The 26,754-nt window shown below is 38.9% G+C and overlaps 1 protein-coding gene across 3 annotated transcripts in view; it reads right to left on the bottom strand.

Annotated features, from left to right (window-relative positions):
• Window positions 1-4,642: 4,642 nt before the first annotated feature.
• The window catches only part of LOC131228015 (THO complex subunit 4D), a 45,278-nt gene continuing 23,166 nt past the window's right edge, over window positions 4,643-26,754 (bottom strand). For 2 of the 3 annotated variants that reach the window (XM_058223830.1, XM_058223831.1), the window contains one exon: window positions 4,643-5,123. In XM_058223830.1, coding sequence (XP_058079813.1) covers window positions 4,964-5,123 — 160 coding nt within the window. In that variant the 3' untranslated portion in view covers window positions 4,643-4,963. The remainder of the gene's footprint in view (window positions 5,124-26,754) is intronic. The other variant, XM_058223832.1, reaches the window with a different exon arrangement.

Below are 26,754 nucleotides of genomic sequence, written 5' to 3'. Positions count from 1 at the left end.
TTTGGTTTTTTTCCTGCATAGTTTTGCTAAATCTCTTTCTTGGCGTAGAAATTTCCGTGAAGATTTTCAAATTTTGGGATTTTTCTCAGGATATTGACAGGAAAATCATGCTGAAAATAAAAATATTTATTAAATTTAATATTTAAATTATTATTTATATAACATATTCCTTAAGGTTTTTACTAAATATTCGTGGCAAGAACACGCCAGTATTTTGAAGATCTTGCAATAATATTCCCACCCGCCGTGGGTTTGAGCGAATGGCTTTGGTCCTATGTCACGATTTTGATACCCCTTGGATTACCCGATGCCCATGTTTGGTGAGATGGTTTAAATTTAAATAAATAAATAATCCAACGGTCTTATTTTAACAAGTGTACTAGGTTTCCCGACAAAATCTATATATATATATATATATATATATATATATATATATATATATATATATAGAGTCCTGGGCTCCTGCGCACCGTGCCGTACGGTGCTTAAGTACGAGCTCCGTTAGGAGCTGTTGGATGCAAAACGGTGGCTGGGATGAAGCAGCCGTGCAGCAGGAGACTCCGTGGAGAAGACTCGCCACGGCTGTTTTTTCGGACGCACGCCCAGCCTTCTGAAGTGACGTCTACAAGTTCTGTGGGCCACACCGTGATGTGTGCTTTGTATCTACACCGTCCATCCATTTGGACAGACCATATTACGGCATGATGCAAAAAATGAATCAGATGCAAAGCTCGACAGGACCCCACCACAAAAAACAGAGGAGAGAGTGACGTCCACCGTTAAAAGATTATGAGGGCCATGACAGGATTTGTTCTGCCAAATAATTAACATTTAAGCTTATCATCACTTTGGTGATGTATGGTATGACAATTACCACACATTCTTACTATTAACCGTCCCCTCAAACTTAAATACGCAAATCCTCCCCATTCCCAGTTACTAGTTTGATAAACGGAGGGTAAAGCGGGCTTTTAAGTTAAGATGATTCTTGGATTGGATTTCATATGCACATCACAGGCAGGCCCCACACATTGAAACTATGGCTGTTATCAAACTTCTGACCGCATGTAATAATTCCTTTCTTGGTCAATCCAACTTCCTTGATAATGAGAATTCAACACGCCCAACTCCCCCCTTACCCCCGAGTAGGCATCAATCCAACGTTTTTATTTTTTTATTATTTTTTTAAATATAAATATATTTTATTTTCTGATTATCGTGATGGGAAGAGGATTGCGTCCTGCCCCTGCCTGGACGATAATCCGTCCAGGCAGGGCTCTGTGGGGCTCACTGTGATGTCTGGGTTTTGTCTACACCATCCATCCATTTTTCCAAATCATTGTAGGATATGAACCCAAAAATGAGTCAGATCCAAGGCTCAAGTGGACCACGCAGTGGGGATTGATTTCCCACCATTATAAAAACTTATCGTGAGCAGCAGAAATTTTGGATCAATCTGCTATTTGTGTTTTCCCTTCATCCAGGTCTATATGGTTGGATGGCAAATAAACATCATGGTGTTCCCTAGGAATGCTTCAACGGTGAGTTTCATTATAGCTGCTGCTTCCTTCCTGTGGTGCGGTTCACTTGAGCATTGGACCTGCCTGATTTTCAGACTCTATACCCTAAAATGATCTTTAAAAAATGGATGGACGGCATGGGCCCCATAGAGACCACATTAAGAATTTAATGGGGTCTCAGGTGGTGACGATGATAAATCAGATATCCAAAGACCTAGCCCCGTTTGTTAAATGAAGTCTAAAGACTGAACCTGAAATCTGAAGCCTAAATCTGAAATCTAAAACCTGAATCTGAAATCTGAAGTAAAAAAACACTTGTTTGATAATTATGGCAGAAGTATGAAAATTAAGTATTGAATCTAAAACAGCCTGTTTGTTAACAAAGATCTTAAATGTTTGATATATGTTAATTTGACACATTTGCCCCTATCTCCCGTTTGGAAATGTTTTACCTTATAAAGAAATTATTTTTTATTAAATGAAAATAAAATCATTATATTTAATTCAAATAAACTAAAATTCTTAATAGAAAACTAAAATATCATCATAAGGCCCTCAAGTCCTCTTAGCAGGAAAATTATCACTATGTGTTGTGTAGGATTGAACACTAGTAGCAACAAAACCTTCAAATAAGGCCCATCTTGATGTTTATATGCTATCCAAACCGTTTATAAGGTCATTTCCAATTGGATGAAGTGAAAACACCTAAAATATAGCTTGATACAAAACTTTTGTGGCCTATTTAAGTTTATTTTCCATCCAATATGTTCATAAAGTCACAAATACCCATATGAAGAGGAAAAAAAATAAATAAATCATAGTATGGGACCCACAGAACTTGTTGACGTCAATACAACATCCATATAGTTGGTGTGAGGTACACCAACCAATCCGCTTCCTACTTGGACCGGATTAGCTACTGACAGGTTGAATAGTGAGTTAGCTACCAAAGTGACGTCATCAAGTTCCGTGGGCCCACTATGACGTATGTGCTTTATCTACACCATCCATCTATTTGGAGATTTAATTTTAGAGCATGAGTTAAGGAATGAGGCAGATCCAAATATATGGAGTTGACCCCACCACAAAAAAATAGTGGAGAGATTGATGCCTACCGTTGAAACCTTCCTAAGGCTCACCTTGATTTTTATTTGAAATCAAGCCTGTTCACAAGTTAACATAGACATGAAAGAAGGGCAAAAAACAAATATCAGCTTGATCAAAAACTTTTGTGGCCTATTTAAGTTTTTAATGGTGGGCGTCATTCTCCCCACTGTTTTCTGTGGTGAGGTCCACTGGAGCTTTGGATTTGACTCATTCTTTAGATCTTTACCTAAAATTATATTTCAAAATGGATAGACGGCGCGGATACAAAACATGCATCATGATGGGGCCCACATAACTTGGTAACGTAACTTCAGCAGAGAGTCTCTTTACTCAACCTGTCAGTATCCAATTCGCGTCCGTGGAAAGAGATTGGCTACTCCCGTGCCACCAGCCAATGGCTGGTGGTCAGTGTTATGTGGGCCTCACTATGATGCATGTCTTTCATCCATGCCGTCCATCTATGTTCTAGATCATTTTATTGTATCAGACAAAAAATGAGGTATGTCCAAATCTCAAGTGGACCACATTACTGGAAAACAGTATTGAATGAACATAGACCATTAAAAAATTTTGGGGCCATAAAAATTTTGGATCAAGCTGATCCAAAATTTTTCCATTCATCTGTCTATATGACCTAAATCAACATATTGGATGTCAAATAAACAGTACATTGGGCCTTAGGAGAATTTTAATGGTGGATATCCAATCACTATTGTTTTCCCGTGGTGTGGTCCACCTAAGATTTATATTCGTCTCCTTTTTGGTATCAAGCCCTAAAATGATCTTTAAAAATGGATGAATTGAATGTATGAAACACATACATCATAGTGGACTCAGAGAAGTGCGCCCGGCCCCCATGTTAAAAGTTGGGATGTGTACAAGGCAAGGGAGAATTTCTCTCCCAAAGGATAATGTTGAATTAAAAAATTAATAATCAAATAGCACATTCTTCATTCCCCATTAAGCTAGACTCCCATCACGGAAAAATTTCAACGTAAAAGACTCCCGTGACATTAAATTTTCAACATAAAATCATGGAGCACTTTCCTTCTTATGCGTTAACAATACAACATGGAAATTTTCCAAATTCCATGTTAAGTACAAAAATTCGGCATTAACAAACAGGCCCTTAGATATTATATACAGAAGAAGTCAGGTACATATATCAAAGTCAGGTCGGAAAGTTAACAACTGACTGATTCAACAAACAAGTTTACACAAATAGGAGGTTAAGATAACCTTATGAGTGGCTTTCCCCAATTTAGTCAGTTTAACTCGAGATAATGTCGTGTACGATTTCCTGAGTGCCTGCGTATCAAACATCATATGCTGCCCGTGTATCATATAACTAACCCTTGGGCCACCAATTGAGATAAAATCCTGAAAGATCCAAACCAGACCACTTTGATGACGGATGTGTGGAATCTAGACAAGAAGGAGCCTATTCCCAGTACGGCATCAGAATCCATCCATCAAATGGCAGGCTGCCTGCATAAAATAATGCACTAAGCAAATGTAGTAGCTACCTGCTTGTTGAGGGATGCATCAAACTGCAGCTTTAAATCTTTTACTAAACTACAAACTTACAAAAGAGATTACTTCAAAAAAAAAGGAAAGATATTCTTGATGTAGCAATTTATGAGAAGAATGAAATCGTGAATAGATCTACGATTGGCCCAACTAGTGCTGGGCGCATCACATGCCCACATTGATGCCAGTTTATTCCTGTTTTAAAATACATTTCCATCCGGTAAACTGGTTGAAATGAGGTGAGCCAGTCCCCTCAATTCAACTTAAATTAGATAAACCAGTTGCAATGAGGTGAACCAGTCCATACCTTCAATGCAACTTCCACTAGCATGGCTGACTCCATTGGGAATCACGGTAGCATCAGACCGCTATGATGACCTTGCTTTACCAATACACCATCGTTGGGTTTCAGAGAAAGAATAGGAAAGAGATGAAGGATATGTCCAGGACTAGATCCCACAAAATCCAACTCCAACAAGAGTATATAGAGCTATTAATTTCTGGTTACATTTCCCACGTGCAGGTAGCAATTTTCATCATCTCCACCGTTGAGAGTAAAAAGGAAACGATGGGAAAACTAGAGGGTTACCAACAAAGTAAAGCAAAGTATGATAAAACAGAAGCAATAATCACATGATGATAGCCTAGTAACCTCTTGATTAGATCCGCTAAATGGATGGTCCGAGCATGTGACCTGGGGAGAAAAAAAAAACGGAAAAATCACTGCCACAATCCTCTCCTCTTTTTTACAGTACAAAGCTACAACAGAATATTCAAGTGTTCTCATATCCCACAGCAGCAACCAACTATGATGTATGCATGGCTTCTGCATGATAATTCTCCAACTCCTTGTCTAGTTCATTAGCTGATTTCTCAGTAGGTTGCTTCCTCCCACGGCCACGTCCGCGGCCACGGCCCCGTCCACTGCCACGCCCACCTCGCCGGAAGCCACCACGACCACGTTTACTGTTATAAATAATGAATTGAGAGAATATAAGCTTTGCCATCTTGAAATATGTTTAACAAATTAGGACAGGAGAAGAGTTCATAGAATGCTAAAAGCTAATATCTATGTTACACACAGCTACAGGCCCAGACCATATACTTATCATGCCCCACTTTGGACAGAGCATACACTTTATATATATATATATATATGAAAAAAAAAAAAAAAAAAAAAAAAAAAAAAAAACTCTGCTAGAGAATGGGGGAATTTTGCCCATTTTAAGTAGCTTGCCGGTTAGACCTCTTCATAGCATCCACCAATTAGTGCTTTGATTACCTGATCACCGTAACTTTTTGCGGTGATGCAGCCTGATAAATGGAATGGTCTTATATGCATGTAACCAACATAATGATGTTAATGGTAATAGTTCCTCTATTTGAAAATCAAGAATTTATGAGTGAGATGTGTTGGTACAAAGCATCATATTGAAAAGGTGTTCTATTTAGGGTATCTATCCCACCATGGTCCCCATTGTAAGTGGGATGTCCATCACAAAGTGTTTATATGTGAAAAGGTCAGCATTTGCATGTTGATGGGATGATTAGGTCTGAGGCATGGGAGCGGATTAGGTGCAGCCCTGGCCTCACCCAAGGCGGTGCGGCCCTTACCGTGGGGCCCACCTTGATGTATGTATTCTATATCAACTCTGCCCATTCTTTTGCTATATCATTTTAGGGAGCCCAAAAAATGAAACAGATCCAAATCTCAAGTAGACCATACCATAGGAAACAGTGGTGATTGACTATTAAAAACTTCTTGTGGGCAACAAAAGTTTTGGATCAAGCTGATATTTGTTTTTACCCTTCATATCTATTTTTGTGACCTTATTAACAGGTTAGATGGCAAATAAAAATTATGGAAACATTATGGTGTCCCTACGATGTTTTTAATGGTGGGGCATTTAATCACCATTGTTTCCTATAGTATGGTCCACCTGGGATTTGGATTTGCTTTATTTTTGGTCTCGTGTTCTAAAGTGATATGGCAAAATGTATGGACAAAGTGGATGTAGAATACATACATCAAGGTGGACCCCACAATAAGGGCCGCATCGTCTTGGGTGAGGCCGGGGCCGCACCTAATCCGCTCCCCTGAAGCATGATAGACCTAGGGATGAGTTTTGGCACCTAAAACAATGTCTGCAGTATGTTAGATGATGCATTCCATTACTGATGTCAACTACTTGGTTAAGGTATCTCCAATGTATTTTTATTGTTTATGAGCTATAGTGACAAACTCACTCTCGGCAATTTCTCAGCCTGGAAAACTCTCGGCAGATTTTCAAACTTTGAGGTTTTTCTCAGGATATTATCAGGAAAGTATTGTCATAATAAAAATATTTAAAAAAATTATTGTTGTAAATTAATAAATACATTTGAAATTTTAAATATATATTTATAGGGTTTTGCTAATATCCCCACATTCATGGGGACATTAGCAACATCCCTAAACCTTTTAAATGGCACACGGGGTGACCTATTGTCGATAGGAACCTTTCATTTTTTCATACAAGTAGGAGCAAGCCATGGTACAAAAATCATGCCAATCAAGTGATCCTAAGCTTTTGATCAATAGCATGAAAATGGACAGTCAAGATTGACCAGAGAAACAAAATACGTCCGATCATTGTCTTGAAACATCTAGTCAATACATCCCACTTTCTATTTCTTAATTCTAGAGTAACACTTTGATTTGATTATTCCAATGATGTGATTTATGGCTCGTAAATAACGGACAATCATAACAAATTGGCCCCATCAATGGGTTAGGATCATCAAATCAGCCTAATTCTCGCAGAAGGGCTTGCTCCTAGTTGTATAACTGGATAAATAGTTCAGATTGGCAATTGGTCACCCCGTGTGCCGTTTACAAGGTTTGACATTGCTAACGTCCAGCATCCCCATGAAGGTGGGGACATTAACAAAACCCATATTTATATAACAAACTCTTTAATATTTTTACTAGTTTATGAGTTAATATCGTGATAAATATGTGATATTTTAAAATATCCCAATATTTTCAAAAATCTCGAAATTATATCATTTAGAGTGTTTTTCATTATATTATCAACAAGATTTTCAAGATATCGGTGATATTTGTCACACTGGTTTGAGCAAGTGACCTTGAGCAATGAATTGTAGAATTGTAGAAAGGCTATGCAAAACATATGAAGACACACAGGAAGATTTGCAAACAAAGGAGATGAGAATAAAAGAGAACTTGGAAAAGGAAGAGGGGGAAGGGGAAGGGGTTCTATAATACTCAATGGTTTGTATCGAGGCATAGACCTCACAGGGCAGACAGTAGTAAATAATATATAGAGTAAATTCTCACATTTCACTCCTACTCTTTCTACTCATCTCTATTACCTTACTGCATGAGAACACAATATCATCCAATGTCACCAAACTAATCCAAAGCTCACCTGTGCAACATTTTTATTTCATAGTTCTTCTTATCAAATATTAATAAATTAAACATACAAGTAATACCTAGAGTCATAGCTTAGAAATGACTAGGCAGTGGATCCTAACAATTCCCGTCTCAACATTCAACTATGACTCTCCACACTTCCCATAATGTTGACTCCACCCATTATGCTCTACTTCCTCGGATAGAGTTTTCTCCCATAGCTCTATTCTTCTTTTTGGAAGATAAAGAAGATAGATATTAAAAAGCAACTAACAGCAAGCAAAGACTAAGGGGTGCCCATTTCTCATTCAGCAGCATGGAGAAACTTCACTGAACTGGTTCAAACTGGCAAGGTCAATGCAGCAAACAGCGAAATTGAGCACAATGGCCATTCTGTTGTAATGCAAATATAGTTAAAAAGCCTCCTTTAGTCACCACTCACACTCGATCTCTCACCAGTCACTAGCAGGCATGGCAAAGCTCTTACACCAATTGTACACCTAAGGAGAAAAAACAGAAATACATAGCAGGCATGGCAAAGCTCTTACACCAATTGTACACCTAAGGAGAAAAAACAGAAATACATGCTACGATTGTCATGTTTGATGACCCACCCCAACACTGATTGCAAAGGTTGTCTTCAACAGATCATGAGAGAAGAAAATCACAATATCTTGCCAACTCACACAAAACCATAAGTGGAGATTATATAAATGCTCAAATTCCCATATAAAAAAAATAATAATCTGGAAGCGTCAAATGTACGATAGAAAATTAAGAGGCACATTTCCATGAGAGAATAATAGAGCTTTTGATTCAAAGTAAACACCAAAGAAATAACTTCATTCAATTGTCTTCACAACTTCATATTCACATCAATTAGGCACATTTGAGAATAGTAGAGCTTTTGATTCAAAGTAAACACCAAAGAAATAACTTCATTCAATTTTCTTCACAATTTCATATTCACATCAATTCGCTTCAGACACACCAGCATCTTAGTTGTAGCTGGGACAAACCAATGATGATGATGAATGAAAACTTCATACAGAAAGTAAAGACATCATGAGTGCGAAGACACTTATTGACACATTCATCATCATCATCATCATCATCTAATCCTTATACCAAGTGGGGTTGGCTGCTAGATTCTTTCCATGCCATTCCACTATCACAGATCATATCCTCAATTAAACCATAGGTCCTCAAGTATTTTCTCACCTCCACCTATGTCCTTTTGGGCCCTTCCCCTTGGCCCTTTGAGAAACTTCACCGAGAACCAACTCACTCCTAAGCGGTGCAGTTCTAGTCTCCACCACAGATGACTAAACTGTCTAGTCTACTTGCCCTCATCTTATTAACTATTGGTTCTACTTGCAAGTTCCCTCATCCTATGAACATATTTTTCCTTGACTGTGCACCATTCTGCCTTATAAAGCATTGCTGGTCTTACAGCTATCCTATTAAAATCCTCTATCAATCCCCTCTGACAAGAGAGCATTGACAAACTCATTACAACTACTATATGTTTGCCCAAACTTCTCAAAACATCTTTTGCGGGATTATGAGAGCTTGCACTTGCATTTCAGCTTCTATATTTTTGCCCAAACTTCTCAAGACATCATCTTAAACCAATTTATCCACATGCCTTCCTCCATATCACCTACAGCAACATCTTCCTAATGATGTCGCCATGAAGATACGGACATAACAGAGAATGAGACATCCATGACTAGCCAACATTAACTTCTCATCAACACCAACCAGCATCAAATGCGATAAACACTCTAATATCGACCAATCAACATCAGTATAATCGAGACCTGGAACCATTGGTATAGTTAAAAGCCACCAAGGCCAGCTGTAATGTTAGATCTCCACCCACAATACCGGCCTTATCTCATAACCACCTGAGAGTGGGATGATAAACATCTTTTGGTAGGATTCTAGATTAGGTTGGCTCTTCTATACCCCCCCCCCCAAAAAAAAAAAAAAAAAAAAAATCCAATTTGACTCGAAAGCCATTCAAATCAACTCCAGAATTTGGTCTTTTATCTTGATCGGCATTGAATATCAAGCAATCCTTCAAAATATATATAACGAATATCAAGACTTGAAGATACTTAATATTGAAGGATCTGTTTGGGTAGGGGAGCTCGCAAAACTGGGATAAAACAAATCCTGGCTTTGGTGGACCCCATGCCGCCTATAATGGACCCACGTTGCTGAACCAGTGCTTTGTTCTCTATATTAAAGAAGACAGATATTACGATTAAGCAGAAGAAAGGTGCTGCTTTAGAAGTGCAAATCCTATGTGGGGGATATGAGGCTCACCCAAAACCGACACTGAGCTCAATCCTGATTCCATGGGATCCCCTAGCCAAAAGGATCTTGAATCACATAGCACCAAACATATTTGAAATATGAGTTCTCATGAAAACAATCCTGATTTTGTGTGATCCCCTACCCAAAAGGATCTTGAATCACATTGCGTCAATCATGTTTGAAATATGAATTCTCATGATTACTTGGCAGAAGTTCTACAAATGGCAGTCCACCTAATAATCCTGATCTTGTGGGATCCCATACCCGGACCAAACATATTTGAAATATAATTTCTCCTGTTTACTTGGCAAAAGTCCTACAAATGGTCTAAAAGCCTAATTTTGCGGGATCCCCTACCCAAAAAGATCTTGAATCAAGTTGTGCCAAACATATTTGAAATATAATTCTCTTTTCTTTTCTTATTTTCTTTTTTTTTTGAGAGAGATAAATGATTGATTACTTGGCAAAAGTTCAAAAAATGGCAGTCCACCATACAATCCTGATTTGTGATTCGATTACTTCGCAAAAGTTCTGCAAATGGCAGTCCACCTAATAATCCTGGTTTTGTGGGATCCCTACCCACGCCAAACATATTTGAAATATGAGTTCTCCTGATTACTTGGCAAAAGTCCTACAAATGGCAGTCCACTTATCACTACATTAGCCATTCTTCTTCTCCTTCCCCCCTACCCAAGGGATCTTAAAATATAATATCATAATTATCATAGCCTTGCTCCTTCGGTATATGAGTTCTCATGATTACTTGGTAAAAGTTCTCCAAATGGCAGTCCACCTAACATTAGTCATCATGATTACTTGGCAAAAGTTCGATTTGTACTTGATCTTGTCCGAGTTCTCATGATTTCTCGGCAAATGTTCTTCATAGTCCTCATGGTAGTCCTTCTCAAACCTACCCAAAAAGATCTTTAATCACATTGGGCCAAACATATTTGAAATATCAGTTCTCATTATTGCTTGGTAAAAGTCCTCCAAATGGCAGTCCACCTAACATTAGCCATTCTTCTTCTTCTTCCCCCTACCCAGAAGGATCTTAATATAATAACATTATTATCACAGTCTTGCCCCTTTGAAATACGCATTCTCATGATGACTTGGCAAAAGTCCTCCAAATGGCAGTTCACCTATAACATTAGTCATTCTTCTTCTTTTTTAATAACAACATCAGCCCAGCCCTCTATGCCTGAAGGGGCCTCTTCATCACCAATGCATGTCATCTATGCCTAAGGATGAGGAATCGGTCCCCCATTTGTTTATGCATTCTGGCTTCTCCAGGGAGGTGTAGGCTTCCATCCTTCAGTTCTATGGTGTTACTTGGGTTTTCCTGGAAAGCATCGGCGATTTTTTTAACCAATGGCATGGCGGGAGACTTGGAAGGGAAGCTAATAGGGACTGGAGATTGTTCTTCTTAGCAGGCTTGTGGGCCCTTTGGAAGAAAAGAAATTGCAGGTGCTTTAGGGATTCTCTCAACAACCCCTTGGGGGTTTTCTGCCTCGCTAGATCTCATGTGATCCAGTGGAGGGTGTGCCTTTCTTGGCCTTTCGTTAGCCTGGCACCCGGGGGGGGAGTGGGCGCTCTACTTTTGATTCTTGTTACAGGGCCTTCTTTTTTTTTTTCCCCCTTCTTTTTTCACCCTTCAAAAAAAAAAAGGAAAAAAAAAAAAGAAAGCAAAAAAAAAAAAGAAAGAAAGAAGAAGAAAAAACAGCAGCCAAACCAAGCCCTGCCCATCTCCTTTACCTAGGCTTATATGACTAACCAGCATATCACTTATAAAGCAGACTGTCTAATTATGTCTCGATTACGTAACCTCGACATGAATACATGACCTCAAAGTCAAAGCCACAGGCGGCTAGCATTCAGTTGCACTAACAAAACCCCTTGAGCATGTTTACCCAAAAAATAAATTGAATTGAGATGAAATTTAACAATTTGTCCATACTAATTTATCATCATCAAATACAAAATCCCTTCATAAAAAAGAAGTTTATTATCCATTTATCCTCAAAACAAAACTCTTTATAGAGGGTTATTATACGACAACTGAGCTAAAAGTTTGTATATTTCCAGTTTTTGGTTTGTATAAGTAGGCCTCCTGGTTCAGTGATCCAAACCATTTATGGGCCCTATTGTGGATGGATGACACACCAAAAATTTCCAAGACGGAAAAATCCTAATCCTCCAAGCAACTACCAACTGCTGCTTGCTTTTCCATGTCACAAGCTTATCAGCCCTAAACGTGCAATGACATGTGGCGGATCTTCTATCCAAAGAAAACCTTACCAGTGGGAGTTTTGGAATCTCATTGTTGGTCCCAAGTCCGGATAGAAGGTTGCGTTAGGTTGGCAACTGGCATCAAACTCGCAACTTTTACCCATGAATCCTAGCAATCTGACATTTTGTGCCTTACTAGAGTGGAATGGCAGAGCTGACCCAATTAGTTGGGATACGGCTTAGATGATGGGTCTTTAATCTGAAGACATCAGCCGAATCAACACCACATCAGCCACTAATGTTTAAGTGGAATGCAGGAGACCTTTACTCAGCAGAGAGTATCAAAGAATTCTGAATACAGCCTCAGGATAATGATTACACGAAGGGTGCATGAACTACTAACTAGCTAAACTGCATTGGCTATACTCAGGTGAGTAATTGTGAGGTAGATAAGACAACCCACGAATCTTTGATACATTCCATCATTTTCAACTTCCTTTGTTTATCATGCAATTTATATCAACTCCAATAAGAGTATCAACTAGATGTGCACGAACCAATCCAAACTCAGAATATCAAGAGCATACTTCCTTTGGGATATAAAGATCCCTTTATTTGACTTGGCCATTTCAATACCTAGGAAGTATTTGAGTTGTCCTAGATCCTTCGTTTCAATAGCTATCCTTCATTTCAATTTTTTTTTTTTCCAAAAAGGCAACGCAATTTTATTAAGAAAAAGGCTAAGATAGTGCAAAAAAGCTACGACCTCAAAAGGAAAGGAAAAGATCACACCCCAAGAAGAAAACAGAATTTTACAATCCTTAGTTGCCTGCATACAAGTGGGTACATAAAGGTTTGCCTTGTTGAAAACTTCTATCGTCGAGTTGCTCAAACTTCCGTCCCAACATCTTCCTTTCAACCCTTTCCATTACCTTCATCCAATAAATGCTTAGCTAGATTCCCAATGCATAGAGAGGACCAAGTATGTCGAAGGAAAGGTTCCTGCCCTGCACCCAAAAGCCGCCGCCATCCGCTCCACCTCCTCCTTAGGCATCTGGATGCCTAGGATCTCGCTCTTGGTAATATTGACTTTCAACACTGACACCGCTTAGAAGCACCTAATTAACTTTCGTAAGTTATCCACCATACCTACGTCTACATCACAAAAGAAAATGGTATTAATGGCAAACCGAGGATGGAAAATCGACAGGTCCACATTCTCCAGCCTAAACCCATGGATGACACCAACTTCTTGTCCTCTTTTCCAACATCCTTCCAAGTGCTTTGGCCACCACCAAAAATAAGAAAAGAGAGCAAAACCCCTTGTCAAATACCTCTTGAGCTTTTGAAGAAACCTTTGGGGGAGCCATTAACTAGCACATAACATCATCTACCCAATCATAAACGCTCCTGAATCTAGCCTCTCATTTCATCCCACATCCCAATCCACCCAATATGCAGTCTAAGAAATCTATGTCGATGTGGTCATTTGCCTTTTCTAGGTCCAATTTGCACAAAATGCCTTTTGCACCTTCCTTTATATCGAGAGCTAATACATTTATGGGTTGTGAATGCACTTTCAAGAGTTTCTGCCATAAGCTCTTAAACATTGTAGATCTCTTGCTTATCATTCCCCCTTCAACAGTAGTCATATTGGCCCTTATTTTGCCCGGAACTATTTGGTTGAAGATTCAAATTCAAGAATCTTGAAAATGCATAATTGTTCAGTATATTTTTAAATCAATTTAAAGATAAGAGTTTGGTAGTTATCTAACTCTTCCCATTTTTCATAGAGCCCCAAAAAATATTCTTCGACCAATACCTTTCTATCCCATCAATTTCCATTTTAAATATAAAATATTCAAAAAAACTCTTCAACTATGACGACACCTTATTAAAGGCTATTGATTTCAATATGAAGATAGCATATGCAAGCCAAATTTTCCTTTTAAGAGTACGTGTTCACAACTATATCCCAAGCATCTTTGGCCATTAAAATCCTCCAAGATCGATAGTCTTTGCATGTCTCGAGTGTTGATCGAACCATATCTCAACAAGAGCAAGAGAAGGGTAATCTCCTTCCTCCTCATCTTCTCTCTCTCTCTCTCTCTCTCTCTCTCTAGTTGAAGAGGATCAATTTTTTATTTCAAAATTTCAAAAGCCCTTTATAATCTCTCAAAACATTGCAATTTTAGAACAACACTAACCTCTAACTAATCTTGGTGATTAGTGTGCTAATAACAACTAACCCTCAACGAATCAAAACTTAACTCTAACAACCTCATAACCTACTAACTAAAAATAAACAAAAAAAATGCAATGAGCAAAATAACCTCACAAAAATTCAAAAATACAAAAACCTAAAATCCCACCAAAATTACAAATTCCTCTCGATATTGGCCCTCGAGATAAGTGGGAGGCACATGGACTACATAAGACACTCCCTATTAAAGAGAACTCGTCCTTGAGTTCATGTCATTGTTCCCACTCAAAGTCGTCACTATATGAGATAAGATACTCGATGTTGAATGCATTAACAAGGTTGATGTACGGTGAGAAATAGAACTGATAATCATATCACTGGGATCTTCAATGTGCCTAGGTGTTTGAAGGTAGCGCCACAGTACCCATAATAAAGGGACCCACTATCACTCAAGATCAAACATGATATTCCTCTATCGAATCTTCAAAAATCGTAGCCCGATGGGCCATGAACGGGACATCAACAAAAATGGACAATGCGAAGCAGGCTCGATCGATGATCGCTTCTCCCACTCAAAGTCGTCACTATATGAGATAAGATACTCGATGTTGAATGCATTAGCAAGGTTGATGTACAGTGAGAAATAGAACTGATAATCATATCACTGGGATCTTCAATGTGCCTAGGTGTTTGAAGGTAGCGCCACGGTACCCATAATAAAGGGACCCACTATCACTCAAGATCAAACATGATATTCCTCTATTGAATCTTCAAAAATCGTAGGCCGATGGGCCATGAATGGGACATCAACAAAAATGGACAATGCGAAGCAGGCTCGATCGATGATCGCTTCTCCCAGTCACAAAGGACTCATCCTCAGGTATCGACCGGTGATGAACCTCATGTTGATGAATAACACATCCAGCATCACATGTATCATGGTTGATGTAGACATAAATAAAAACTTCAAATTTGTGATAGAAGTCTTCCCACATAATCGATGTGCGGATTAACAAAGATATCTTCAACGTTATAACTTGGATGAGAGCATGGATCAAATAAATTTCAATGGGCCCAACTTTATTAGCAAGTGGTGATACAGCTATGTGCAAACGTTTGTTGCCATTGACGATCATGCTAACTCCCTTGGACTCTTCGTTAAAGCTGCTCACCAATTTGAGGAGCTCTTCCGGCTTGGATTGCTCTCTTGTTGGGAGGTTCTTGCAAAGAAACCAAATTTCAATGGATCCATCAAAACCCCATCAAATGAACCTACCCTAGTAGCACTAAATGTAGGAGCGGGGTTTCATCGAATCTACAATGGGGCCTTGCAGTGAGGAGTTCAAATCCAATGAGCAGCTGCAGCATGATCATCAAAGATCCTCATAGATGAGGTGATTCACGAGCGACTCGCGTATTGCTCGAACCCAATCTCAACAAGAGTAAGAGAAGGGTAATCTCTTTCCTATTCTTATTCTCTCTCTTTCTCTAATTAGATGAGAAAATCAATTTTTCATTTCAAATTCCAAAATTCTTACAATCTCTTAAACATAGTATTCATATAACAACCCTAACCGACCTAGAAGTAACCTTGGTGATTAGTGTGCTAATCACAGCTAACCCTCGACTAATTAAAACTATAACTCTAACAACCATATAATCTCATAACTAAAAACTAACAAGAAAAGGAAATGACCAAAATAACCCCACAAAAAGTCAAAATTACAAAGTACCCAATCTTGGTACTTGAGATGAGTGGGGCACACATGGACGGCATCAGCCTAGCAAGGCTCGCTGGGTGGTCCGGTGGGCCTTTATAGACCTTTTGAAAATGGTGGTTGGTCTAGTTGGCCCTACTATCATCATTGAAGGGTCTTGTTGGACCTGTGATTGCTAACAATGGTTCCTATTGGACATTCTCTTGAAGTTGACAAGTCCCAGTGGTCCTTTCATTGTCGATGGGTCCTGACAGACATTCTTTCGTCACTGATGCATCCTGTGAGTCATCTAGGCGGATTTCTTGCTACAATTTATAGAAGCGATATTCGATAGAAATTGTTGATCTTATATTGACCAATTTGAGCAACCTATGGGGACCGGTGATGATAGATCCATCACCTAGAACCAATAGGCCCTAAGGGATTGATCGGGTGAAGAAAAAAGGGGAAAAGGAGAAAGAAAGGTTGGGAAGGATGAAGGAGAGGGAGAAAAGGTGAAAGGGAAGAAACTCCCTAGGAGCTTAAGGGCTTTGATACCATGTGATTTGAGGAAGGATGAGACAAAGGAGGAGAGAAGATAAAAGTGTGTGGAGGAGAAAGGGAGAGAACTTGGTAATCTCCTCCACCTCTTCACTTCTTTATTTATAACTATTTTTGTACCAATACATAAGGTTCAAAATTAAATAGAAATGGAAATCTAAAAGATACACCATCATCTCTAATGACATGGTTCACCACAAGATGACTGAGAGTATGCACTCTCACACTCAAACATATTGCAACAATACAACAAATGAACAAAGACTGTTTACTCTAACAGAAAACACAACAACAATACAAATTCAACCAAAACAGCTTAAATATTCTATAGCCAGGATCTTCCAATTTGCAGGACTGTTAGTGACTGAGCTATCCATAGTGATGCCCATCCTATATATAGTTTGGAACCCTAAACCATGGGCCCACCACTTGTATAACTACTAATTGGCAACCTGAACTCTCTGCCTGAGTGTTGTCTAATAACACCTTCCAAGTTTAAAAGTGATTTTCTCTAAGAGAAAAAAAAAACACCAAGGCAAGATAGGCAAATCCCGCGAGCCAGGTTGACTTACAAACTAACCTGAGCCTTTTGGTCAAGCGGAGTCGAAACATCTGAATGAGTCAAATGGACTTGGCGATGCAGTCTAGGTTTACAAGTTATCAAACTACAGGTCCGTTGGAGAGTTTACTAAAATAGGAAATAGTGCCAATTGAGTTTTAGCTAAATTGCTTTTTTTTATAATCACCATTAAGGTTGAATTAGGAAAGTTTGTCAGAAGAATGTTTGACTGGGCATGGGATCTCGATATTTAGTTCAGTTTAGTTAGAGTTCGTTTTTACTTCCTATTCTGGTTAATAAATCAGTACAATCCACCATGGAACAATACAATAGTTACCAAAACCCTAGAAAACAATGCCTGATGAATGGAAGAAAAAAGTCTTTTCTAAAAACAATAAGTCTTTTCTAAAAACAATCAAGTCTTAGGGCGCCTGATTGATGTCATTATCATAACATCATGGTGGTGTAAAAAAATGGGACAAATGAGTCTCAGTATATATGATCAAAGGGAACTTTTGGAATTTTGATAAGATTCAGTTTGGCTTTTGGAAACTGCTACTTATGGGTGAAACACAAGTCAATTTGGAAACTTTTCATTCTCCTTGAATCTCAGTGGAATTTAAAACATATCGAGATTGTCATTAGGAAATTTATTTTTTGAGAGATGTCATTAGGCAATTTCCAAGCTCTAATACCCAAATGCTCCAAAATACCTTGGGAGTATCCACATCTCGGGGTGGCAATGGGCTGGGCAATACGGCCATAGAATGCCGAGGCTAAGGACCCTAAACATCACCCAAGGTCCAGGCCGCTTCAAATCTGGGACTGGTATCTGTGCTAGGCCCAGACTAATGATAAATTGTCTGACCAGGCCTGTTGGCCTGATCTAACCATCAAGAAGGCAACCCATATACAAAAGGAATGGACAATTCATACACACTTCTGAACGAATTTTATTCCATGTACACGTGTAGTTTGAAGGCCAATTTGGATCCAGGGACATGTTTAAATGATCAAAACTATTTATAGGATGGGACTCCATAGATTGATGGGATACACCCAAAATTCACAATTTGGACCATTTTACTTTTTGTGACAGGGCCAGGGCCAACCCAGTAGAGAGAGAGAGAGAGAGAGAGAGAGAGAGAGAGAGAGAGGCATTTGGTCTTGGTGCATGAAGGGTTAGTCATTTATCATTCACCACCATTACAAAACCCTTACATATATAATAGTAGTTGATACACTGGTAGACTATGAACATGTGCATTACCATGCACACCCGACGAAAATGTACCAAAATCCAGATTGTTCAAATATGGACCTGTTGAAGTATATACCTAATATTTAATTGAAATTGATTATACAATCCAAGCCTTTCAGTGCTTATATCTTAGTGTATTATTTTCAGTTTGCCTTCATACCAAGGAGATCAACAACTAAAGCTATTTTCTACTTGATCTGCGAGAAGTCTATGATAGAGTACCAAGGGAGGCTTTTTTAAATGGATCGCTCAAGACTCTATTTGCTTCTGAATTTGCCTCCTGGTTAACATGCGAGAAATTCATCAGAATATCACTGCACATGTCAATAGCCTCTTCCAACAGATTTGCAAGCCTCCAAGGTCGGATGTCGGTTCTAGCCCAAGTAACAGCATTATAGGAAAAGTACCCTGCTGGGAACAGCCCGAACTCCACCACCAACTTAATTGCTTAATGAGGAGAGAGGCACCAGTAGCAATGGGTCATCATCATGGGTCCGCATTAAGTCTTTAATTGTTAGAGAATTTTGGTAAATTCATTAATTAAAATATCACTGGAATTTTTTAATTTCTTATAGATGAATTGAGTGTTAGCGACCGTTATGAAATCCTTTGACATACATAGTTTGTGGATGACATGGCATTGATCTATGAGATTGAGTAGGGTGCAAATGCTAAATCGGAGGCCTGGAAGAAGGCTCAAGAGTCTAGAGGCTTAACATTAATAGAACCACGACAGTATTTGTCATGCAACTTTAGTAAGAACAGTTCTTAAAAATTAGCACAACCAAGAGAGGAAATTCAAGGTATTCAATAATGGTAACGGTGGTCGCAACAGTTAGCATTATGGCTACCATGACACAACCGTTTTGGACCCATTATCGGCAAAATTGAGAGTTGCAGCTCTATAACGTGTAATGGGTGCTACTGTTAGCGTTACATAATAGCTGTTATGACCGTTACATAAACCTTGGGAAAGTTGGAATGTAACTTTAGCAAGAACACTCATTGACACAAATCTTTTGTTAAAACTGGTGGGCAAGAGTCACCCTAACTGACGTGTTTTCTTACCCTACCTCTATTATGAAAAGGATGGGGAGATTTGATGAATTTCCAATAGAATTGATGTTGGGTAGATGAGGTGGGATGTACCATTAGTTGCACGAAGCACAGAGGGAAGCTGCAACAGATATGGATATGGCGGCTGGGAAGCACTTGTGTTAAGATGTTAGCAAGTATAACTCAGTTAGGAAGTGGAAGTGGGAGCAGGAGTGTGATTCGAAGCAGGAGCGAGACCTTGATAGAAGGATCATGCAACTAAGTGCGTGCCTTTGAGATGTTGACCGATTGCCACAAGCCTTAGACACTTAAGGAAACATTCAATCAGCTATGCTATATAAGTCAGAATTGGCTAAATAGAAAGGAGCAGAAGCAAAGACCCAAACCCAAGGTCCTAAGATGAAGATGTTGGGATCAATGTGTGGGAGACTAGTAAGGATAAAAGCAACATTGTCGTCATCTAGAGTAGCGTAGCGGTCCCATTAAAGGATAATGATGGAAAGCAAATTGAGTTGGATGATCCAAGCTATGCAACAAAGACCAGAGACAGCTCCCTCAAGGAGAGACGTTGATCACGATTGAAGCGCCCGAAAAGAGGATGAGAGGAAAACATGGAGGGACCTGGGACGGAGGTGGTTAGAAAGGATATCCAGCTTGTTTACTAAGGATAGGACCATAGACATGATTGAACGACAAAACAAGAACCATAAAGTTGGCCCTAAATAGCTCAAAGAAGACTGATGGTGGTGGTGGCAGCTATTCGCAATATCAATACTATCGGCCGATATATCTGTCGATATGATCCGTATTGCGGTCCAACGATACGAAACCTTCAGAGAGACTAAGAAATTTAAAAATAAAAAATAAAAAAAATTAGCGGTATTGACGATATTGTCGTCCCGATAGACTAGGGATAATGTAAATATCCGAAAAAAATCGAAAAAAATAAAATAAAATGAGAAAAACGTTCAACAAGGTGGATTTGGTACCTATAGAAGAGGAAGCTTCATTTGGTGGGTCATTCAATCGAAGCGTTGCGTAGGTGAGTGCAAATGGAATCTCTGAGTTGGTCTCAAGAAAACCCAATCAAAACGCAAGTGATGAAGGTATCGCGCTTTGAAAAAATCCAGAGAAATTCAAAAAAATCCCGAGATTTGGGAGGTATTTTGGGGTTTTAGGGTTCTGGAAGTCCGGAACACTCTTTGGCTTCCGAAATCACTTTCCGAGCCCTTTTTACAGGAGCGAATCGAGTTAGCTCGAGATGGACAGTCATGTCAGGGGCTCTGTAGGGCCCACCATGATGTATGTGTTTTATCCACACCGTCCATCCATTTTGATAGGTCATTTCAGGGCATGAGCCCAAAAATTAGGCAAATATAAGGCTCAAGTGGACCATACCACAGGAAGGCATGGTGGCAATGATGTCCACCATTGAAGCTTTCCTAGGGCCCACCATGAAGTGGATTTGCCATCCAATCTGTTCATAAGGTCTGACAGACCTGGATGAAGGGAAAACATAAATATTAGCTTGATCCAAAAGTTCTATAGTCCCTAAAAAAATGTTAATGGTGGTCATTCAATGACCATTGTTTCATGTGGTGTGCATATTTGGATTTGCCACATTTTTTGGCCAATTCCCTAAAATGATCTGTCAAAATGATTTGATAGTGTAGATACATCATATTACAACGAGGTGGCCTCACGGTCATGGTCCCACCCAATTCGCTGGTTGACCAGATTTAGGGACGCGGATTGCGTACGTGAGTAAACTCTTTGGGGGCCACCTCGATGTATTTACTACATATTCATGTCGTCCATCTGTTTGAACTGATTATTTTATAGCATGGTCCCAAAACACTAAAAGAAACAGTGGTCATTGATCTCCCACCATTAAAAACAACCTAGGGTTCACCGTAATGGTTATTGACCATCCAACCTGTTGATAAGTTCACACAAACTTGGATGAAAGGAAAAAAACAAATATCACCTTGATCCAAAAAATTTGTGGACCAGAATGGGCTTTTAATGGTCGATAACCACTGTTTCGTGTGGAGTGATCCACGACCACTTGAAATTTGCATCTGCATCATTTTTTGGACAAACACCTAAAATCATATGGCAAAATAGATGGATGGTGTGGATATACCGTGCATGCATCTAGGTGGGCCCTACTATCAAGGTCCCACCCACTCGTTAGTTCCGCATCGCATGAGACATGGAGGTCGATTTCCTACCAAAGCCTTTCATAAGAATGCTTGGTGGGGCCCACTGTAATTTTTGTGAGAAATCCACTCCATCCATCCATTTTTCTAGATCATTTTAGGACATGAGACCAAAAATAAGGTGGATCCAAAACTCAAGGCATCCATACGAAAGGGAAAACTAGGGAAAAATTTGGCTACTGTTGAAACTCAGTGTTTTAAATAGCAGTAGCGTGATGTGTAGCACTCAGCCCTCTATAGCGCGTAGCGTAAATACGTAGCGTGTAGCGTAAGCTACACGATACTTTTATTTTTTAATTTAAAAATAGGATAAATATAATAAATAGTGAAAAAAAGGAAAAAATACAAAAATGCCTAAAAGATGATTCATTTTATCAATTATAAGCATGTTCAAAAAAGTTATTAGTTATCATTTATCAAAAGCTAATCTACATACGTAAGCCAAATCAAATAATTATCACATCAACAACTTTCTAAGCAAACCACTTTAATTAATAATGTCTAATTGAAACCACAAGTCACAATTATGAAAAGAAATAAAAATCCCATAAGTTAAAAGTATCAAGTACAATACAAGTGTCACATTCCTCAACATTAGAAACAAAGAAATCATGAAAAAATAATTTTAAAAAATAAAATAGTAAAAAAAACAAACATTGTAGCTTACGCTACGCGTGCTATGACCCCTGTAGCGTACGTTACAGGGGATTTACGCTATTTTGGACGCTACGTAGTGCTACGACCATGCTACGCTACGTAGCGTACGCTACAGGCGCTATTTGAAACACTAGTTGAAACCTTCTTGGGCTCCACCTTGATGTTTATATGCCATCCAAACCACTGATAAGGTCATTCCCACTGGGATGAAGTGAAAACACACAAAACTTAGCCTGATACGAAACTTTTGTGGCCATACAAATGTTTCAATGGTGGTCACTTAATCCCCACTGTTTCCTCTCGTATGGCCACCTTGAGTTTTGGATCCACCTGATTTTTGGTCTAATGTCCTAAAATTATCAGGAAAAACGGATGAACAGAGTGGATTTCTCACAAACATAATGGTGTGCCACACCTAGCATCCCAGCACAGGGACTTCCAGTGAATGATTTCCGTGGGGCCCACCTTGATGTATGTATGTATCCACGCTGTCCATCCATTTTTCTAGATCATTTTAGGGCATTATTCCAAAAATGAAGCAGATTCAATCATTAGGTGGACCACAAGAATAAGTTGTGATTGACCGTTAATGGGCTACAAAAGTTTTGGATCAAGCTGAAATTTGTTTTTTCCCTTCATCTAAGCTCATGTGACCTTATCAATAGGTTGGATGGGATGGTAAATAAGCACTAAGGAAACATTAAGGTGCGTCCATAGAAGTTTTTAATGGTAGGACAGTCAATCACCACTGTTTCTTATGGTATGGTCCACCTGATAATTGGATATGCTTCATTTTTTAGATAATGCCCAGAAATGATTTGGAAAAACGGTGTGCGCGCGTGTTAAAACAAAAATGATTTGGAAAAACGGATGGCCAGCATGGATACATATTACATACATCAAGGTGGGCCCCACGGTAAGGGCCACACCCTCTTGGGTGAGGTCGAGGTCTCACCTTATCCACTCTCCAAACCCAGACGACAGATGACGTTGTGGGGCCCACTATGATGTATATGCCTTACATCCACATGGTCCATCTATTTTGACAATTCATTTTGGGGCATGATGCTAAAAATGAAGCATATCCGAATCATAGGTGGACCATACCACATGAAATAGTCATAATTAAATCCCCACCATTAAAAACTTCATAGGGGCCACCTGAATGTTTATTTACCATCCGACCTGTTGATATGATCAGCCTATGTCTTTTGCTTTGAATGCATTTGTCATGTTTTCATTCATGTCTTGATACATCTATAAATGTTATGCATTGTATTTGAATATAGTTGCCTTAGTTCAATCAGATAACACATAGTTTAGGACCCTATACAAAGGAAATTTATTATGTGCACCTTTTTTTTTGAGAAGTAATGATTTAAAAGTGTGTATTAAGGTTTTTTTTTTTAACAATCTCTGAAGTTTCATTAAAAAATTCAACCATTTTCCTAATGTTTCCCCATGTTTTCCAAAAAGTGCGATAAATTATGCGATACAAACGATATATCCTGTGCGATAACCAATACTTATCTGTATCCCAAGGGTGCGATACATAGCGCAGCACTGATATTTCGAGCATTGTACACACACACACACACACACACACACAAAGGAATACCTATCCAACGCTCATGTGCGATAATTGATATACCCATATCGTAAGATTTTGTAATTTGGTGGATTGCCAGACCAACTCCTTGTATTCGATGTTTGTTTCTGTACTTGAGTAGCATAGTTTTCAAGGGTTAATCAATGGATTGCGGTGATGCATGACAGATGCTAAAACTGTAATTTCAGCAACTATTACCACACACACTAAGGGTAGAAATAAGAATTTCTAATGAGTAAAACTGATGTTATTTATTGAAACTACACAGCATGAGTATCAGTGTCCCACTTCTAGTATTTCCAATCACAGGAAATAGGAAACAAACATTAGTTCGTTTGTTTTCAACAATCTGGCCACAGTATATTTACATGCTTTTAGATATAGGCCAAAACCCTCTAGTTCTAACAAAATCTAGACCATACTTCTAATGTAATTGCCTTCGAATACACCGAAACATTTCCAAACGAAAAGGATTTTCAACCCCATTAACCCCTTACAAAGTTGTATTAATTTTTTATTTTTTAAATCCTAACTTACCAAAATAATAAAATCATAATGTCTAGAGACTCTAGATCCACAACTTAAATGATGATAAACCCCTAATATCATCACCACTTGACAACCAAATGATCATAAGCTCAAACCAGTCAATTGGTGAAATTAAGGCCCACAATGGGTCGCGACAAAGGTATAGGATTTTCGATTGTTTCTGCAGTGTGTACAAAAGGCCTTGAGACATTTGTTGGATAAGTTCCTTTCTTCTTTTTTTTGCATATGACAGTGTGACTGACGAAGATAGAGGGACATAAGAAAAATTGAAGGTTTGGAGGAACGCTCCATAGTCTACAATCTTACAAATTAGCATAATAAAGATGGAGTATTGGAGTGCTCTTCAGTTAGAACATTTATAGTTGTGAGGCTTTACTTGAAATTGATGGCAAAAAAATCCTAGAAGCAATCGTATCACTACCTTGGCCAATTTTTATGTCAATGATAATTTCATCAGAACCAAACAAAAGACATACTACGGAAGCAATACATGGGAGAAGGGGTTATATGAGATCATTCGGAAGTCTTCTCTCATATACCCTACAGTTACACAAAGTGTGAAGCCAAGTGGCAACAGATTCAGGTGCGGAAGTGGGGAAGCAACCGTTTCAAAATGTTGGCAAGTATAAATGGCTAGGAAGCAGAAGTGGGAGTGCAAATCCTAAGAGTGATCAGAAGAAGGAGCGGCACCTAGTTAGAAGGATCATGCAACTGAGAGCTAAGAGCGCATTTGCGAGCATACTTGTCTTCATTGGAAGGATGAAAATTTAACACCATCTTGCCATTTCTGTTTAGGGGTATAAGATGTTGGTTGTTAGAAGTGGGGACAAGGTTGAAGCAAAAACAGACAGATTGGGTGATTTGTTGGAGAAGTGCAACTGAGGTACTTGGTCCTAATCCCTAAATTCTTTCATTTCATCACTTCTAAGGTTTCTTCAGGAGCACGGATCCCAAACCACCTATTCCCTGAGAAGCATTGCACAATCATTTCTTCCTACATACTAATCGTGACCATATATCACATGGAAAAATCTTGATATAAAGGTACATATTCCCAGCAAAAAACTAATCCGAGACCACCCTCGCCCTCATAAGACAATGTTTGGAGTAGTACTTCCCCATAAAGGCCACTTTCCAAATTCTCAATACTCTGTATTCAAACAACTTCCTAGTAAACTACCCTCACACGCACCATACCTACAGGATATAATTTGCTTCCATAAGCTTTTTAATACTCTTTTCCGAACCACCATGAATATTTGCATAAATGGATTTGGTTCATGATTTTGAGCTCTCTTACTCCAAACCCTTGCTCCTGTAGCTTGCGCACCTCCCAATTCCACCAAGTGGAACTTACACTTCTCTTTCATTCCCCCCCTAGATGGAATCTCACCTGTTGATGATGCTTGTTGAACATTGAAATAACACCATGTAATAGACTAACATATTTAACATTGCAAATTTTATAAGTGTGATGGGGCCTCTAAAAGTACTCCATTCACTCCAGCACAAGTCCCAACTTCCAGCTTTACAACCAAACACCCCCATTGACTCTCGAACGCCTTGCTCTTTCAAGAAGATGTGCAGACGGTAAATGATGGTTCAAAGCTTATGCGGATTAAGTTGAGAATTGAGATGTCTCTATAACATTGAGCGACTGCCACATGCCCATGAAAGTCAATGAGAAATCTTACAAGATAATTATTCAGTGGGTTATACAATATGGAGCAAAATGTTAAGCAGTTAGAAGGTAACATAACCAAAGATTGTGTTCAAGAGATAACGGTGCTGAAATTGTATGCATTAGAAGACTAGGAAGAATAGAATCAAGAATGAGGTCATCTAAAGCAACCTAGGAGTAGTCACTAAAAGAGATAAAACAATGGAAAGCAGATTAAGGTGGTTCAGTCATACTCTTATGTAAAATGAAGATAAAAGACAGCTCCGGTACGGAGGTATCAATTGCCAAGGGTTGAAGGGTTTAAAAGAGGACAGAAAGAAGATCTACAATGACTTCAACCGAGGAGGTGAAATGGGAAATGAAGGGTTGTTAACTGACCAAAGAGAGGGTTGAATATAGAATTATGGCCCAAATAGGCATTCTAAAGCCAACCCCAAATAGATGAGACAAGGCTATATAATGATGATGATAGAGACATTTGTTCTCGAGTCTTTCTTCTGCTAGAATTTCTTTGTTGATTTCATTCTACTGTTTTTTAAAATTATTTTTAGATTTTGGGGGATATCTCAT

The sequence above is a fragment of the Magnolia sinica genome, chromosome 15 (genome assembly GCF_029962835.1).
Source record: "Magnolia sinica isolate HGM2019 chromosome 15, MsV1, whole genome shotgun sequence".
NCBI classification, from domain to species: domain Eukaryota; kingdom Viridiplantae; phylum Streptophyta; class Magnoliopsida; order Magnoliales; family Magnoliaceae; genus Magnolia; species Magnolia sinica.
This window is presented reverse-complemented; position numbering and strand designations above follow the sequence as displayed.